The sequence below is a fragment of the Dendropsophus ebraccatus genome, chromosome 2 (genome assembly GCF_027789765.1).
Source record: "Dendropsophus ebraccatus isolate aDenEbr1 chromosome 2, aDenEbr1.pat, whole genome shotgun sequence".
Lineage (NCBI taxonomy): Eukaryota > Metazoa > Chordata > Amphibia > Anura > Hylidae > Dendropsophus > Dendropsophus ebraccatus.
The window spans coordinates 171,059,568-171,077,340 of NC_091455.1; the positions used below are offsets into that span (position 1 = coordinate 171,059,568).

Here is a 17,773-nt window from a genome sequence, read left to right on the forward strand (position 1 = left end):
GGGTCCTATTACACAGAGCGATAATCGTCGTTTTGTGTTATAGAGACAGCGATCAGCCTATGAAACGATCATCGGCTAATCGTTTCTTTAGGCCTAAAATCATTGGGAGCTGACCGCGCATCACTACGTGTAATAGTGATGCATGGCCAGCGGCTGATGATTGAACAGTTTTTACATTACCGATCCATGTTCCCGGTCTCCTCCTGCGCTCTGCTTCCTCCCCAGTCCTGCACGCTGCAGCTTTAGAGCGGCCCGTCTCAGCTGACAGGCAGCTCAGCCAATCACAGGCTGCGGCGGTCCCGGACAGTGTTTGGCTGAGTGGCCTATCAGCTCTGACAGGCCGCTCTGAAGCTGCAGCAGTGTGGTGACTGGGAAGGAAGCAGAGCACAGGAGGAGACCGGAATGTGGATAGGTAATGTAAAAACTGTTTAGGCAAAGGCTGCACGGATATCGCTAATGATGTCTGTGCAGCCCTTGCTAAACGATTATCTGGTCGTGAAATAGGTCCAGTAAACAAGCGCTGATTTTACAGCATTGATCGGGCCGCCATTGGCCCTTGTAATATTACCCTAAGGGTCCTATTAGACAGGCTAATCGATAATTTGAATGAGCGTCAATCTACTAGATTGCCACTTGTTTGCCGAGCCTATTACAGTGAGTCGCTGGTGGCCAATGTTTTTTTTTTAAGAATGTTGAACAAATACGATAACGCATACGAGCGTGTCTTTGGCTGATTGCCGTCAAATCTGCGGATAATTGCTCCGTGTAATAGGGACCTAAGTTTTAGAATAAGTTTGTGACTACAGACAGAGGCCCCTACATATGTCTGTACTCTAAAAGCTAGACAAATGGGTTTATAGATGAAAATGCTTGCTAGTGAAAATACAAACAGATTAAAAGCACAGATATAGCAAAATGTGTAAAAGAGAGAATACATTATAACTCACAGTGATTTATGCATGGAGTGTTTTGCCTTGAGGAATATACTTCTTGATCTATGTGATTTTGCTCTGACTGCTGCATTTTAATTACAGTAGGATGAACAGCCTTGGGATTGCTGGAATTCTTAATATGCTCCATCACTGCTTTAATCTCGGTGGCTACTTTAGTAAGTATAACTCCTTGCTATTGCTGATATCTAATCAGCCTATCATGTGCTAAACCCATGTCCACATGATCTTATTCACTTGTTGCAAGACTGGTTCAAGCTGACAGAAAGGCAACCCATATAATCCTGCATTACAAGATCGGTATGCGGAAGAACACCTCTAAATTTAGGCCACAAGGAAGATTGAAGTGGATCCAAAAGATCACACGGCATTTCAATAACATTGCATGGTTGCACTGTGCAAAAATAGGGTAAGAAATTGTCATGAACCACAGGAATCCATCTTGTTTAGGCTTGTGGTATGACGGAGTAAGGAGCAGTGTGATGTCATCCAGTGATATGGGCTTAATTTTTTACGTTATTCTCCAAACAAAGCAATCTTATTCGATACAAGAAGGCTCTAAAGGTCTTAGCTACATAAAGCAGTCTCTAGGTGGCACTTTTGTAAACTAGGACTGCATGCAGAATCAAGTGATGTTGCGGTAAACATGTAATTGAATTTTGGTAACACAAACCCTGCTGTGACCAAAACCTTCATGTAGCCCTAGCCTTACTCCGGTCTAGTGGGGTTTCAATGAGATGCAATACATTCTTTTAAGAAGTTCAAAATGACTGGCAACTAACTGGAAGCCCATAGAGGTTGAAGAACAGAGAGCTGTCTCCATGTGTTAGAACACCAGAAGCTTGACAATAAAATCCTGGGTTGCCATGTCTCAGGGTCTGCCATCTTAGAATACGTTTTAGATCAAATAGCAGAGTGCCCACTATAGACGAGCCAACTTTGAACATGTTCAAGTTTGTCCTAACTCTTGGAATTTGATAACCCAAGGCTGAAGACATTGGATGCAGCGCTTAGGCTCCCTGGAAAACATGGATACAAGCACAAGCTATAGACTGCATCCATGTTTTCCAGGACTTTCTAGGGCTGCATCCAACTTCTTTAGAGGTTCACTCATCTCTAGTGCCTACACAATACAGAAGCACTGGAGAGTAGAATACTGATCCATTCACTTGGATTAGGCCCCTAGTAAGTTGTTGATAATAGTTAAGAATATAGTAAAGAGAATCTATCACTTCCAAAAACGTAAAAACTTCTGAGGTCAAAGTTACCTCCACCAAAGTGAGTAGTGCGAAGCGCTCAACTGAGTATTGTGCCTGTTTATTTCCATTTATCACAAGTCATCTATCCTCGGAAAGTCGTGCGTGCCATGTATGGAATTATAGAAAGTCTCAAACTTTAAAAAATATATATATTTTTATTGTAAAAGAATATTGTTGGAGTTATTGTAATCATTATGAACTTCAGAATATAATTAACATGTTATTCATGCTGCAATCTTTTATTCATTTTTAGACCCTGTGATCTGCAGTTTGTAACCTGCTTCTAGTTGTAGAACCTGCTTATAGTCCTCCCAGTAATACACAGAGCTTCATTCATCGAACGATTTCTCCTACTACTATTTTGGCCTTGTGCGGACAGACACTGATGCTGAGTAGTAATGAATGAACTTGCTGAACCCTTGGCATTTACCTAGAAGTTGGATGCAGCTTATGGCTATGTTCACACATTGTATGACACCGGTTGGGTCACGGAATGGCTGGTGCCTGAGAAGATCATTCCAGACGGTACTGCAGTACTGGCCGAATGATCTTCACTGCAGTTGAATTCAGATGCAGGCGCACGCATCCAAATTCACCGCTGCACTCAATGGAGCATGCGGCCGTAGCTGCACGCTCCATTGTGTGCACTGACTGGTTTTCTGCGGCCGCTATTCATTGAATAGCGTCCGCAGAAAAACTGACATGCCTGGCCGAGCAACCAATGGTTGAGGAGGGTCACTGCCGCATAAGAATTCTCACGTGTCCTGTAAGGACTTGTGGCGCTTTGGTTGTTGCAAAACTACACCTCCCACTGTGTCCTGACATGATGGGTGCTCTAAGTCCAGATGAAGGTCACAGGTTTGGGATTAACTCTTTATGGCCCATAGTAACCAATCAGAACACAGCTTTCATTTTTTAAGCACACTATACGAAATGAAAGCTGCACTGTGATTGGTTGCTATGGGCAACACTTAGGACCATATACAGCAGTTTAAGAAATTGAAGCTCAGCTGTGATTGGTTGCTATGGGAAACACTTAGGCCATATAGAGCAGGTTAAGAAATTTAAGCTGAGCTGTGATTGGTTGCTATGGGAAACACTTAGGCCATATAGAGCAGGATAAGAAATTGAAGCTGAGCTGTGATTGGTTGCTATGGGAAACACTTAGGCCATATAGAGCAGGTTAAGAAATTGAAGCTGAGCTGTGATTGGTTGCTATGGGAAACACTTAGGCCATATAGAGCAGGATAAGAAATTGAAGCTGAGCTGTGATTGGTTGCTATGGGAAACACTTAGGCCATATAGAGCATAACTGTGCTCAGCCAATCACGGCTGATGACGCGGCCACGTCATCAGCTGCGATTGGCTGAGCACAGTTATGCTCAGCCAATCGCGGCTGAGCTTCGGATGACGCTGCAGAGGGCGGCCGGCACTCGGGAAGATCCGCCGGCCGCCCGAAGAAGACGTCACTGCTGAGGATCGGAGACCGTGGTCGGCACGTGACAGGTGAGTATAGCGCACCACACTTCCGGGTACACGGGTGGGGGTGGTGGGACACGGGGAAGGGGGCCATTCACAGACATAACATACATTACAAAGTTGTATAACTTTGTAATGTGTGTTATTCTGTGAATAATTTTTTAGCGCTGGACAACCCCTTTAAGAAATTGAAGCTGAGCTGTGATTGGTTACTATGGGCAGATTCTTTTTATACTGTGGCTCTGTGTTCCCTGACAAGCTGTGCGGTTATGCGCTGCCTACACAATAAGAGGCATTATGAGATCGCCATGATAATACAATAAGCCGGCCCCATTCCCTCACACACCCTTTGACCCAAATTCCTGCACAGGCCTAGCTGTCCCCCTCTGTCCACACCGCTGCCATCTCAGTAGCGATCGCCAGCCATGTTACCTGTGGGAAAGCGATCACCTGTAACGCCCCGCCCACTAACCCCTGCGTCATCAACAACGTCATTTATCGGTGGCCCCCACGTACTCCGCCCCCGTCGCCTAACCGTTATTTTGAATAAGGACTCTTTATTGCCTTTTCTGAGCTCAACCGATCAACTCGGAAAAAAAATAAATGAAAGAGATTATAAACAAAGCTAGAGCGTCCATGAGAAAGCGAGCGCAGGCCCGCGGGCGCCACCAGGCGGGGATTCGCGCGCTTAACAGCTTCCTCTGAAGATGTCTTGTCGCAATGACGTTTGACGGCCCCGCAGACTCCGCCCCTTAGCCTCAGCCAATCGGCGCTGCGTTCGCCTGGGGTTTGGCGGTTACGCTGTGGAAGGAGGTGATCGGGGGTTGCGCTGTGTGGCTGAATTTCAAGGAAGGAGACGGCACAAGGAGCAGGAGGAGGAGTGTACACCCGCTCCCTGCACCCTCCATCGCTCACCCGGTGCGGAGTGTGACCCGCCGCCTCAGGCCGGACACCGTCACCTCCGACACCCTCCCCCGAGGCTGGAGGAGCTGCATGCGGGGGGAGGAGGACGCCTGACACCCAGCACTCTGCGCACCATGGTGGTACTGAAGCTGCGGGAGCAGGTGAGAGGCGGCCCGGGGCACCCGCTCCTGTCACACACGGGGGGCGGGCATGTGCCAAGGCCAGCGCGGGGCTGCCATGCAGTTCCGTATCCAATATCCCTTCTTGTCATCTTCCTTGAAGTATCACGTGACTGCAGTGGGGCACATGGTGGGGGCAGCAGCAGCAGCATGTATTACCATGGCACCCATCGTGGGGCACAGTGCAGGACTGCAGGTGGTGGGTGCCATGCAACAGGCTATGGTGACTGCATTGTGAGATTACTCTCATCACATGATCCCTTCTATCAGACTGGAAGAAGTTGGTATTACTGGATCCAGTGAGGGCAGAGTCTTACATAATACTAATGCCCCCCTGTATCAACTAACATAGTGTTTTCCAAGGCATGCTGGGAGTTGTAGTTTTACAGCTGCTAGCATGCCGCACGTCTGAGAACTGATCGGCCCTCCGGCTGTTGCAAAACCACCATTCCCATCATGCCTGGACAGCCAAAGAATAATGGGAATTGTAGTTTTGCAACAGCCGTAGGGCCGAAGGTTTCTCATCCCTGATCTAATAGCTGAGTGATCAGGTGCTGGAGATCACCCGACTACCCCATCTTCTCATTACACCTTTGGATGGGCCACAGCACCTAGAGAGATGACCATTTGTGCTGCCATGTCTTTGGCTGTGACATGAACCTTCAAGAATAGTCCCATACTGGATGTTCGTAATAATGAATTGTAAGAGTGGAGTTGCGAATCCAGAACTCGGCCCTTATTCTCTGCTGGTCCCCACTGTCAGCGCCCTGGCACATAGGTGCCCACCTGGCAGTATAGGCAGGTTCTATGGGGTTGGGAGGATGAAGAAACAAAGACCAAGTGAGGCGCAGGTCTATATACTCTGAAGCATAGTAGTAACTCTTGCGTCATCTTCTGTAAATGTCACTCCTTGTTGTCGGCATAGAGACTCATGTGTCGCTCTAGTGCAATAACATGTAATAGTCTATAGCGATCACAGTATTCTCAGCCATTATTTCGTGCCTATAGAACTCTGCATGCTTCATTACTTACTGCTGACTTGTTGCTTTTGTGCCTTTACCTGCTGCCCATGTGGGTGTCAGGCGGAATATATATAGTGGGGATCGTATCCTCTGCCAGGCTTGGCACAGATGACAAGTGACACAATCTCACATTTATTTTAGGCCAAAGTGAGAGGGACAGAATTAGACAAGTCTGCTGAGTTGTATGTGTGTGAATCCGGGGATGTGACGTCACTGGGTATGGCAGGAGAGTTGTCGGCCTCAGTCCTGTGGATGGTAGCTGCATGTTTCATAGTTCATGTATTTCAGTCCATACTGACCTGCTTGTGTTGGTGCTGCTCTGTGATATTACCCTACCTGGATGCCAGTCCTTACTCTGCCTGCTCTCACCTCCATTATTAACAGACCTGCCCAATGTCGGTTTCAGTGGGTTATATTTAGCTTCACTGCAATCTAGTTTGTTTTTAATGGCAGCCTTAGGTAAAGCTTACAATTCCACTTGCTGTCATGCCAAATTATACAGTAGAATACATGAGAAGTCAGGGTGGCATGGCGGCCAGTTCTGTGCACCAGTTATCATGGCGCATCGTCTGTGACCTGTCACTCTGCATAGAAGTTAGTGATGGTCGTGTTCCTGACGTGTGAATGTTTCATGGAGTAGACTTGTTAATAGGCAGCTATACTTATTCTGTTTCTTATGTAACTAGGTTTTATGTCTCTTGCCAAGTTTAGATGTGCACCAGAAGTCGCCAGGCCTTAGAATATGATCTTTTGTGTCATCCTTATACAGCTTTTAGCCTGCCTTGACATTATAAAGTCATTGACCTGAACAAGCGAGCTGTGTTTACGTGGAGAAGCGCTCATGGTGTTACTGTGATCTGCTGCGGCTGTGCTTCTTCTATGTGTGGCACAATCTGATTCCAGTTATATTTAAAGGTGCACTTTCCACCGTTTATTATAATGTATTGGGGTATGCATTGGGTTCGTTCACGCTTGGAGACAGCCACGTGAAGACTAAAACCACACCTGCATTAAGTGGCCAATGACTGCACACTAGTTTGCAGGGATTACTGGCAATCATGCAGCTGTTGGCCGATGCCTGGCAGCTGAATTGCATCTGCCACAAAGTGTTCACTAAACTTTTTAAACATTATTATGACGTCCAGAAACTAGCAACAAAAGTGTGAGGGTAGCTTCACACGTACCGTATCGCTGCGTTTTTTGCATGCGTTTTTGCTGCGTTTTTTACATGCGCGTTTTGATTTTCACATGATTTTCATGTGCAAATCAAAACGTGCATGTAAAAAACGCAGCAAAAACACAGCATTAAAAATGCATGTAAAAAACGCAGCAAAAACACAGCGATACGGTACGTGTGAAGCTACCCTGAAAGGTTGGAGTGAAATTGCTGCAAACTAGGGGGAGGAGTTCTTCTGAAATGGTCAGTTAAGTAACTCCAAGAAGGATACGTATAAAAAATTAATTTTATTTTTATTCATTAAAATATATGACATAACATGAAAAAGATACAAATATTTACAAAAGTCTCCAAAAACAGGTCCGTAGTCAGTGGGAGGAAGGTAGGGCTGTCATGTCCTTGCTGGAGCACTGGCTGTTAACTGGTCCTAGATGTGAGTCTGTACCCAGGTTGACTCTTGAGCATGACAGATACCCGCAATCAGTCACGTACGGTGGGATAAATATCTGTTGGTTACCTGGACGTTGGTACAGTGAGTACAGGACACAGCAGCGCTCCATATCAACATCACACACATATAAACTACTGGCGTGCATAATTAGCCATGAATGATGTGTAAATGTGATGTCTTATTTACCTTGTCAAATCTATGACGTATATGACGCTCTGACCGTTTAGCCCCTGATGACGTATCCGACATATGATACTGAAACGCGTTGGGCATGTTGGTCGGTCTTTTCGCCTTGGGACAATTCTAAACTAGAGGATCATGGTTTGGTAACTGTCCGGTGGTAGCTTGATCACCTTTACTATTGGTTCAATTAATTGGTCAGGAGGTATTGTCGGTACTATCTGTGAATGAGACTGGACGTGGCATGGTTATCTGTGGACATATACAGAGTTCCCTCCAGCAAGGACATGACAGCCCTACCTTCCTCCCACTGACTACAGACCTGTTTTTGGAGACTTTTGTAAATATTTGTATCTTTTTCATGTTATGTCATATATTTTAATGAATAGAAATAAAATTAATTTTTTTTATACGTATCCTTCTTGGAGTTACTTGTATTTAAGCGTAAGGATAAAACCATTGTGGGGTTGGTGTACCCGATATCACACTATTGTTTGAAATGGTCAGTTAAGGTCACATACCTGCTGCTAGTATGTGACCCGACCCTTTACCCCCCACAGCCCCGGCCCGCCACGGCTGTGTGGGAGGTTCCCGGCTCCCCATCAGCCAATTAGTGCACGGCAGCACTGATTGGCTGATGGGGACCGACAGAAGCCAGGAGCCTCACACACAGCTGCGGCGCCGAATGTATGCTGGGGGCTGCGGGTGGTGTGGGGTTAAAGGGACTGGGTTACATATCCACAGTGGAATGAAAATTCCGCTGCGGAAATGTAACCCCATAGACCTTACTCTACCAGGATCCGCAGCGGTTTATGCTGCAAACTCGCAGCGGGAAATCCGGTATGTGTGAAGCTACCCTTAAAGGGTATTCAAGTAATTTTATTAAAATACAGTCACACCAAGATATATAACTTTCTAATCTTGTGTTATCACTAATAGTACTGGCATCATCTGACAGGAATCGAATATAGAAGGACTACAAAATGTGTATGGTCTCCGGTTCCTCTCCTTGTAGACAATGCATCATGTTCTTGTGTCACAGAAGGCTATGCTGGTTTTCGTCTCCGAGCTTTATCCCCTCCTCCCTGAGTGATATCACCTTCTTTGCGCAGCCCTTCACCATCCCCCATCATATACACAGATACATATACAGCTTTATTGGGACTTGTAGGGAAAATTATGTGTGATGTCACTTAGCACAAGACTGCATGCTGCTACAGAGTGCAGACAAGGAGTGAATGCACCAGGTGCTGCAACCTCACTGGTAGGAGTGCTGTGGGAGGACTATGATATAGAGGGAAAGCAGTGCATTCTGGGAATTATAGTACTGAGCAACTTCTTAACCAGGAAGCACAACCACGAAATACTGAAATAAGACCCCCAAAGCAAATAGTTTTGATGGGTTCAGAACTAGGCGCCATACAGGTAAGTAATGCTAAATGCATAGGGAGGTGGTTGGTTCCCTTAAAATCTGCTGCGGATTTCATCCTGTGGATTTGTTGCTGCAAATTGCAGCTAATTACATTGTTAAAATTGTATCCTCAAATCCGAAGCAGATTAAAGTGTAGCTGTCAGCACGGCTTCTGCCGGATCAGCGGAGATTGACTTTCTTAATCTAGAAGTTTTGGTCTCCATGGATACAAAGACCCAGTGATTCATGTGATCCAATGGTGGTCGCGCACATTACAGTCTCATTGCGTGTTCGTATCTATGGAGACCCGAACCTTCTGGATGAAGAGAGGAATTCGCCGCTGATCCGGCAGCAACCTTGCTAACAGCTACACATTCAACACGTGTGAATATACCCCAAGCAACAGTCACACTTTGGGGCATGAAATTCAAGGTTATTCTGATGTGGTGGAAAACCTTACCAGTTGTGTTATTGCTTTGGCACTTTAAGACGTCTTCCGGTCTTAATAGAGGCCGTGTGCAAAACACATGGTTACCATACTTGGATCACTTCACAGAACTGACACAAAACCACAAGTTAAAATGATGTGCCCATATAGAAATTAAAAGGATGATAAAAACCCTCAACTACTATTAGGATGGAGTGTTTTAGCAGTTTCCAAACAAGATGCATGTAAAGTGTAAGACCCGCTGTAAACAAGGCAGAAGCAGTCTAATATTGATGGCCCGTTGCCCTGAGGATTTTCATGGTCTGGATGACTCTCTGGTAACATGATGCAGCAATCTGCTAGATCTTCACTGTTTTATAAAAATAGCTTTACTGTGGGAATCTGGGCAAATAGCTGTAAACTACTGTCTTCCCGAGCACAGAATCTGGACATCTGTATTCCAGTATTTCGAAAGTTTTTTTTTTTTTTTTTTAAATCTCGTCCTTTCATTGAAGGGTAACTCCAGCAATATTTTTTCTTTCCAATCAACTGGTGTCAGAAAGTTATATAGATGTGTAATATATGTAGTATATGAAAACTCTCCCTACTTTGCTGCTGCCATTTTTCCGAACTTCAGACTTTCTGTATTGAATTCTTTCCATGCGGAATGTAAAGTGAATGTGCCACATGTGGCTATAGCCTTACATCTTAGATGTTTTTTTAGTAACATGCAAAAAAGGTTTTCTACATGTCCATCAATTTGTTAGTGTGAACATGTCTGGGAAATTTATCCAGATTTCTTATTGGGGAAATGTGGATAAATTACTAAACCCACAGGCTTCTATTAGGCATTGACATCCTTCAGATTTTTATGTGTACGTTCCCGAAAATAGCTCTGGAAATGACAGAGGCTGTCTATCTTATTCTTTTTTTTTTTTTTTTGTCCAGATAACTGTCCACATTCCCGGATGCAGTGCTAAGCACCCTGCGCTGGCGTCAGCACCCAGGCAAGTGCCGCTGAGTGTTGTGTCTGGCCCTTTAACTGTGTGCACTCCTGATCAGTTTTTATGATCAGGAAATACTAATGATTTCCTGTAGCATTTCCTGACAGTAAAAACTTGACACGGATGTGTGCATGAGGCCTAAGTGATGAATTTCATTATATGCAAGTCAGCATCTTTTGACCTGCTGTGTATTATGATTGGTGCTGGCTGCTGTTCTGCGCTATCCCATCAGAATCTCAACAGAAGAATGAAGATGCGGCACTCAAGATGCTGTCTAAGCATATTTTGGAATACTAGTGAGTGCCGCATCGTTATTCTTCTGGTGGGATTACCATTACTGATATACGCAGAGCACCACAAATACCAAAGAGCTGCGTTGCTGAAGTAGCTGACCTGGACTGCTGTCTAGCACTTGCACCTGCGTGAGTAGTGCAGAGGCATAGCCTCTCTCTCCCAGTTTGTGCTGTTCCATCAGAAGTTTCTATAACCACCAGTGTTTCTCCAAAATAAGACCTACCCTGAAACTAAGACCTAGCTTCATTTTTCAGGCTTTTTGGAGTATTCTTAAAATATAAGCCCTACTCCAAATATAAGCCCTAGTTACCGTCAGCTGACCAGATCCCTGACACTCAGCATCAGCCAATGAGTGCCAGACTTGTTATGCTCCGACGCCCCTACCTGCTCAACACTAGCTGCTGGGGAGGCAGAAGTGGTAAGAAGATGCACACTGAGGGTACGTGGACAAACTACAGAGGGGGGAGGGATAAAGTATAGGTGGCCTTACTGCAGAGAGGGGATGTATACAGTATGGGGAAAAGCTACAAAAGGAGGATGAGGAAAGTATACAATATGGTGGCCTTACTATAGGGGAACTTATAGTATAAGAGTCTAACAACAGTGAGAGATACAGTATAGTGGCTATCGGGTGTTTCTCTAAGAAGACCTACCCCCAAAATAGGCCCCTGTCCTTTTTTTGAGAGGAAAAAAATGGAAGACCCTGTCCTTTTTTTTTCTTTTCTTTTTTTTTTGTTGAGAAACACTGTAGTAGCTTCTGCTACATTGCATTGTCTATTGAAAGTTTTACTGGTTTATTTAGAATAAGGAAAAATATACTGTTGCCACTAAATTTGCAGCTACCCCGCTGCAAAACCACGAAAGTGCTAAGATGTCCTGTTCATGATGTGTTAACCAATCAATGGTCTGAGCAGACTCTTTTCATATGTACGGCATGTGACCACTGAGGCCAGTGGTTGGCTACATCATCTTCTGGTGGGTGGTGATGCTGGAGAATTAAGGGGTGAGTATAGTGTTTGTTTGTTTTTTTAACCCAGTTTTAGCCATTCTGGAAAACCCCAAAACAAAATGAAGTTAAGCGCTTAACATTTTAATAAAGCTTTAAAGTGTCACTGTCGTGAATTTTTTTTTTGCAGAAATCAATAGTCCAGGCGATTTTAAGAAACTTTGTAATTGGGTTTATTATCCGAAAAATGCATTTTTATCATGAAAAAGCAGTTTGAAGCTCTCCCCCCTGTCTTCATTGTTCTCCTATGGAGAGAGCTAAAGAAAAGACCAAAACAGGACAACAAAGAGTTAATCTACAAATCCCTCACCCGTTATCTGTTCTGACCATCACCAGTGACCTGTCTGAGCTCAGATTACAGCTGTCACTCAGCTCCGTGCCTGTAATCCTCTGTTATCTGCTTTCTGCTGCCGGCTAACTCCCTCCTTCCTCCTCCCCCCTCCCCTCTCCCTAGAGCAGACAGGGGACGTCTCCTGCAACAAGTCACAATTTTCAGATTTTTCAGAGTGGATGAAAAAGAGGAAGGAGGGGGGGACCTGGGAAAAGGCTTTTTACATGCAGATAATGGCAGATTTGGCTAATAAACCCAATTACAAAGTTTCTTAAAATCGCCTGGACTATTGATTTCTGCAAAAAAAAAAATACGACAGTGACTCTTTAAATCTATTTTATACAGTATATACAGTGGAATTGTATGAAGGGTTTCCAGAGCCTGAAAAGCCCTCTTTTGTGGCCTATACACATGTTGGGGTATGTCCACACTAAGAAACTCTCGTGGTGAACTCCCCGCGAATTCTGCTGCTCTTGCCCGCGTGCTTCTGCTTAACTCTCCGCCCATCCCGTAGACTCCCTTCTATGGTCAGGCAGATTCCACCGTCCAACGGTTCATTCTTCGGGCGGACGGCGATATCCGCCTGAACATAGAATAGAGTCTATGGGACCAGTGGAACTTCAAGCAGGAGCCGGGGGGAGGCCAGCGAGAATTCCTTAGTGTGGACATACCCTTATAGGAATATATGTATGTATCTGGCTGGGACTCATTGCTGCTTTGGGAAACCAGTGGAGTAACTGTGCTGTCGAAGTGCTGATAGCAGATCAAGTCACCTGCACACTTTCCTCCATCTTCGTCCTTTATGCCACAGTTCAATCCCCATCCCCCTCGATGATTTTTTTTTTTTTTTTTTTTTTTACATTGGACACCTTCACACACAACAAGACACTAGAAATAATACAGATTTTTCTTATCACAAAACAAACAATGACCTTTTGCAATGCGGGCTTTTTGTTAGAACTGAAAATAAGAGCGAGATAAAGGAATGTTAACATTTTCAACTATTTGAAAGCATTCCAAGTATTTTTCCTTCACTATTTTCTGTGAAATAGATTAATATATAATATTTGTTAACAATTGAAGATATTACTGGCCAATGTGAAGAAACCTTCAGTTGCGCTGTGATCACATACTGGATCCGATCTTTGTATGAGATGTATTATTTGGAAGGGGAATTTATTTGCAGACCCTTACAGCGAAACCTACATACTTACATGGTTCTGTATTCTGTCCGGCTGTTCCTGAGATAGGATTATTGATATCAAGGACATAGTGCTCAGCACTAGTCCTCTCAGTTTTGTGCATGTACTCAATAGTCATGGATATTCATGAGCACCAGCTCCCTCCACCCATGAGCATGGACTGGCAGTTGTTGGGTAGGTGCATCTAAGAAATATCTATGTCTTCGAATGGTTGCTTAGTACAGGTTAAACATAACGACTCCTTTAATGACGATCATTGCCAATTTGCACTTATTTTAGGGACTGTGACACTAGTGGAGAAGTTTTCTTGGGTACATTGTCATTCAAGATGTGAGATCATTTACATAAAATAAAATAAAAAACACCTTAGATCAATCTCTGCCTATCAGCTACCCATGCTATCTGCAGCTCTTAACAGCAGACAGATTCCTCTTTAAGACCATTATAATTACACACAAACAAACTACATGTGAACCGTTAAGCCAGGCATGTCCAAACTTTTTTCGAAGAGTGCCAAATTTGATGAAGTGAACATGTGCGAGGGCCGACCATTTTACATGCTACATGCTATATGCTTTAGAACACAGGCAGATAATAGCAAGCTGGATACCTGGGGGGGCCGTAAAAGTTCGGAAACGCGGGCCGCAAATGGCCCTCCGGCCGGACTTTGGACGTGCCTGCGTTAAGCAATTTCCCCATTGGATCTAGTGGGAAAAGAACCAATTAAATATGCATATATTTAAAGCATAAAACTAAAATCTTATACCTCAAATTACACAAAAAAAACTACATGCGGAGATGCAGTACTCTTGGTGCAATACACTTGGTGTTGGTGTAGCCCTTATTGTTGTGGTCTGTGCCTTTATTCTGCCTTTTACAGAGTTGATGCATTTTAGGTTGACCAAGGTTAAGTGCTACATGCAGCGATGGTTAATGTGTAATCTGCAATGTGCCGGGAAAAAATTGGCATGAGGTGTAGCTGCCTTTCAGAGTAGGACGTATTGCTGAAGTGCTTTGGGACTAGCCTTTCTTGCACTGCAGATCTTCACTTGTATTGTTATATTTGGAAGGCAGTGGTGTTGGCCTTTTCTTGAACCTTACTTCCTTTTAACCCTTTCAAGCAAAAGTCAGTACATTTACTGACCTGCTTCAGATGCTCGCTGTTTAGAAAAACAGTGACCGGGAGCCGCAACTAAACTTTCAGCTGATAGCTGACAGTTTAGTGTAACCGCCACTGGACCCCCAAAGGGGATCCAGCATCGGCAATTGCTGGCTTTGGTGGATCAGTAACGGTAATTGGTTTTGTAAAAAACACATAGGATTACATTGGAATCTCTGGAAAGAAAATGCAAATTTTAACTTTTCACTCTTACTTTGCAGTTATTCCTGTGAAATGCAGAAAGGGTTAAATAACTGAATGAATGTAAATTTAAATACTTGAAAGAGTGAAGATTTCAAAATGGGTTGAATTGTGGGGGTTTTTAGTATACAGGCCTCTAAAATATACTCCAAAACTGAACTGGTGCAAAAAAGAATTTCTGAGTTTGAAATTTTCACGAACATTTTGAAAATTGCTACTAAACATTTACGGCCTCTAACATCCTAAATAAGTAAAAGCATGTTCACCAAATGCTTTTAAAATAAAGTAGACATGTTATAGATATGAATTAATAAATAATGAATGTAGTATTACTATTTTCCTTATTGGCAGAGACTTTCAAATGTAGAGAATGCGCTTTTTTTTACATTTTTAACAACATTTTGAAGTTATTCACAAAAATTTTTTAAAGCTATCAACTCAAATTTACCACTAACATAAAGTAGAATATGTAACAAAAAAACAATCTTGGAATCAGAGGGATTGGTAAAAGCATTCCCAAGTTATTGATGAATAAAGTGACACAGGTCATATTCATAAAATTTGCCTTGGTCCTGAAAGGGTTAAGATTTGGAGCATGATGTGTCCTTAAAATAGCAATGTTTTTCATATCTGCACGTTTTTAACGTTAAAGTCATCTAGCAGCTGGAAATGAGTATACATGTCTATATGACCATGTACTGTATAAGGCTGGGTTCACAGGCATCAGAGGCCCCCATCGCAGATTCCATTAAACTTGACTGGCTCTGGCATTGTGTTGTGGCTCCTGTTTATAACAAAAACCCATAATACTCATGTCATGTGATTGAGGAGGGGTTTTTTATTTTATTTTTATAGAAGTACACAGGGGACTCCAGTTGATAAATCATCCCCCCCCCCCCCCTCTGGAGTACCCAGGTTAATGGGGTACCCCGGAGAACAAAAATGTTTCAAAATCAACTGGGGTCAGAAAGTTATGCAGATTTGAAAATTACTACTTTACAAAAAACTAAAGTCTTGAAGTACTTATCAGCTGCTGTATGTCCTGCAGGAAGTGCTGTATTTTTTTCTAGTTTGATACAGTGCCCTCTGTGGCCCTCCCTGTCCGTTTAGACAGGAACTGTCCAGAGCAGTAGCAAATCTCCATAGAAGAATGTTCTGGACAGTTTTCGCCATGTACAGAGGTGGCAGCAGAGAGAACTGTGTCAGACTGCAATGAATACTCAACTTCCTGCAGGACATTTAGTAGCTGAAAGTGCTGGAAGGCTTTTTTTTTTTTTTTTATAAAAGTCATTTACTAATCTATATAATACCAGTTGACTTGAAAACTATTTGCTTTCTCTGGAGTACCCTCTTAAGACCCCAACCTATAGGCCGTACTCTACTTCTGTGCAGTTGGAGCGTTCTGAACACATAACTACCTTTTCAAGATGAAGCTGATTGATATCTGATTTTTGTCAAAAAAAAAAATTCTATATTCTCTCCCCTCTACTTGTGAGTTGTCACCTGCGTAGCTGTGGTGGGGAGGAGTGTCTGTGGTGCGCCAGTCACATCCATGAAGGCTGCTCCACACCTATGCACACAAGGATGTTGGAATAGAGCTTTGGAGTTATACAGCTTAATACACCAACAAAGCATAATGATTTATATTATATCAAGCATGCCTAGTGTAATGTTCTGTTGTATAGAAAAACATTTAATATGCAAAGATTTTTTTTTCTTGTTCTTTTTGATTGTGATCAGTCTCAGTTTTCATAGAGGTAATGTTTTAATTTTTGAGGAGGAACATTAAAGTGTACCTGTCATCATAAAAAAGCGATTGACATCACAGACATCAAAAGTTTTGATCGTTCCGGGTTTGAGTTTTTAGACCCGTATAGATCAGGAGAACGAGTCTGGATAGTCCTCTCCCTGCTCATGTCACATGATGAGTTAAGTCTATGGAGCTGGATTCTTCACTGATGCAGAGCGGGGAGAGGGCGCACTGCAGCATGGTCCTCTCCCCGCTTGTTCTCACAATCAGTACGAGTCTGAACACTCAGACCAGGACCGATCAAAACTTCTCACATGTCTATGACATGTCAAAAGTTATTTTTTTATGATGACTGCTACACTTTAAGCCAATCGTAAATAACATGATGGCCACTCATATAGGGGTTCCTCGGGTTAATGGAGGGGGGGGAGAGTTTCCCCCCTCTAAAGTCCTCAAGCTTTAACAGGGTATATGGGTAGAGGGTCTGTCCTGACACTACGTCTCTTTGTTGTACTGCTCTGCTCCCCATACACACACACACACACACACCTCGTCCCTTTTAAGTCTTCCCTCCATTTATGAATATTACTTGTACTCGTTGTGTTTATTTATGTACTAGGCCTGATTATTGGCCATATGTCAGGTAATTTCCTGATTCAGTCTTTTGTGTGTTTGCTGCTTGAAGAATTTATAGCCCTAAGGTAAAAGAATAAATGACATATTGAGTGTACAACCAGCGAACGTGGACTTAGCTTAGTCCTTGCGTGTCAAGTCATTCCCACTGAGCAGGTTACAATAATTATTGGGGAGGAGTCTTCTCTTTAGTCAGTCTATGTAACCTGTTGGCCTAGTAGGTTTTAACAACCAGACCCACATAGCAATTATGTATTCTATTTTCAAGTCAACTGGTGCCAGAAAAAGATCACTAATCAAATGTTATTGATCATCAATTATTACAGGCATTTAAAGGGGGTTTCTGGGACTTCTTGATTGATGGCCTATCCTCAGGCAATTAGTGTCTGGTCAGTGAGGGTCTGACATAGAGTACCCCACAGATCAGCTGTTTTCCAGACCTGCAGTAATCTGTACGCGCAGTGGCCAAAGCAGGAAGGAGAAGGCTCCATATTCTTTGCCATGCTAGATTATAGAAGCTCAGCTGCAATTCACTTCAATAAGTGAACTGCAGTAACCCGACATTGGTCATTTCTTCCAGAAACAGTCTGCTTCATCCACTACAGCGGAACTGAGCTGCTGTACTGCCTACGAACTGAGGACATGGAGCCTCCTTAAGCGTGTATGAGGTGCTTTAACATCTTAGTGACAGGGCATACACGTACTATCCCGCAGGCTGGGCCTTAATGCAATTGGGCGTACATGTGCGCCCCACC

At 43.6% G+C, this 17,773-nt stretch overlaps 1 protein-coding gene across 1 annotated transcript in view; it reads left to right on the forward strand.

Moving 5' to 3' along the window:
* The first annotated feature begins 4,368 nt into the window (after positions 1 to 4,368).
* Positions 4,369 to 17,773, forward strand: part of ANKRD28 (ankyrin repeat domain 28) — a 102,735-nt gene continuing 89,330 nt past the window's right edge. Inside the window, exon 1 of the mRNA XM_069958711.1 lies at positions 4,369 to 4,752. Coding sequence (XP_069814812.1) covers positions 4,726 to 4,752 — 27 coding nt within the window. The 5' untranslated portion in view covers positions 4,369 to 4,725. The remainder of the gene's footprint in view (positions 4,753 to 17,773) is intronic.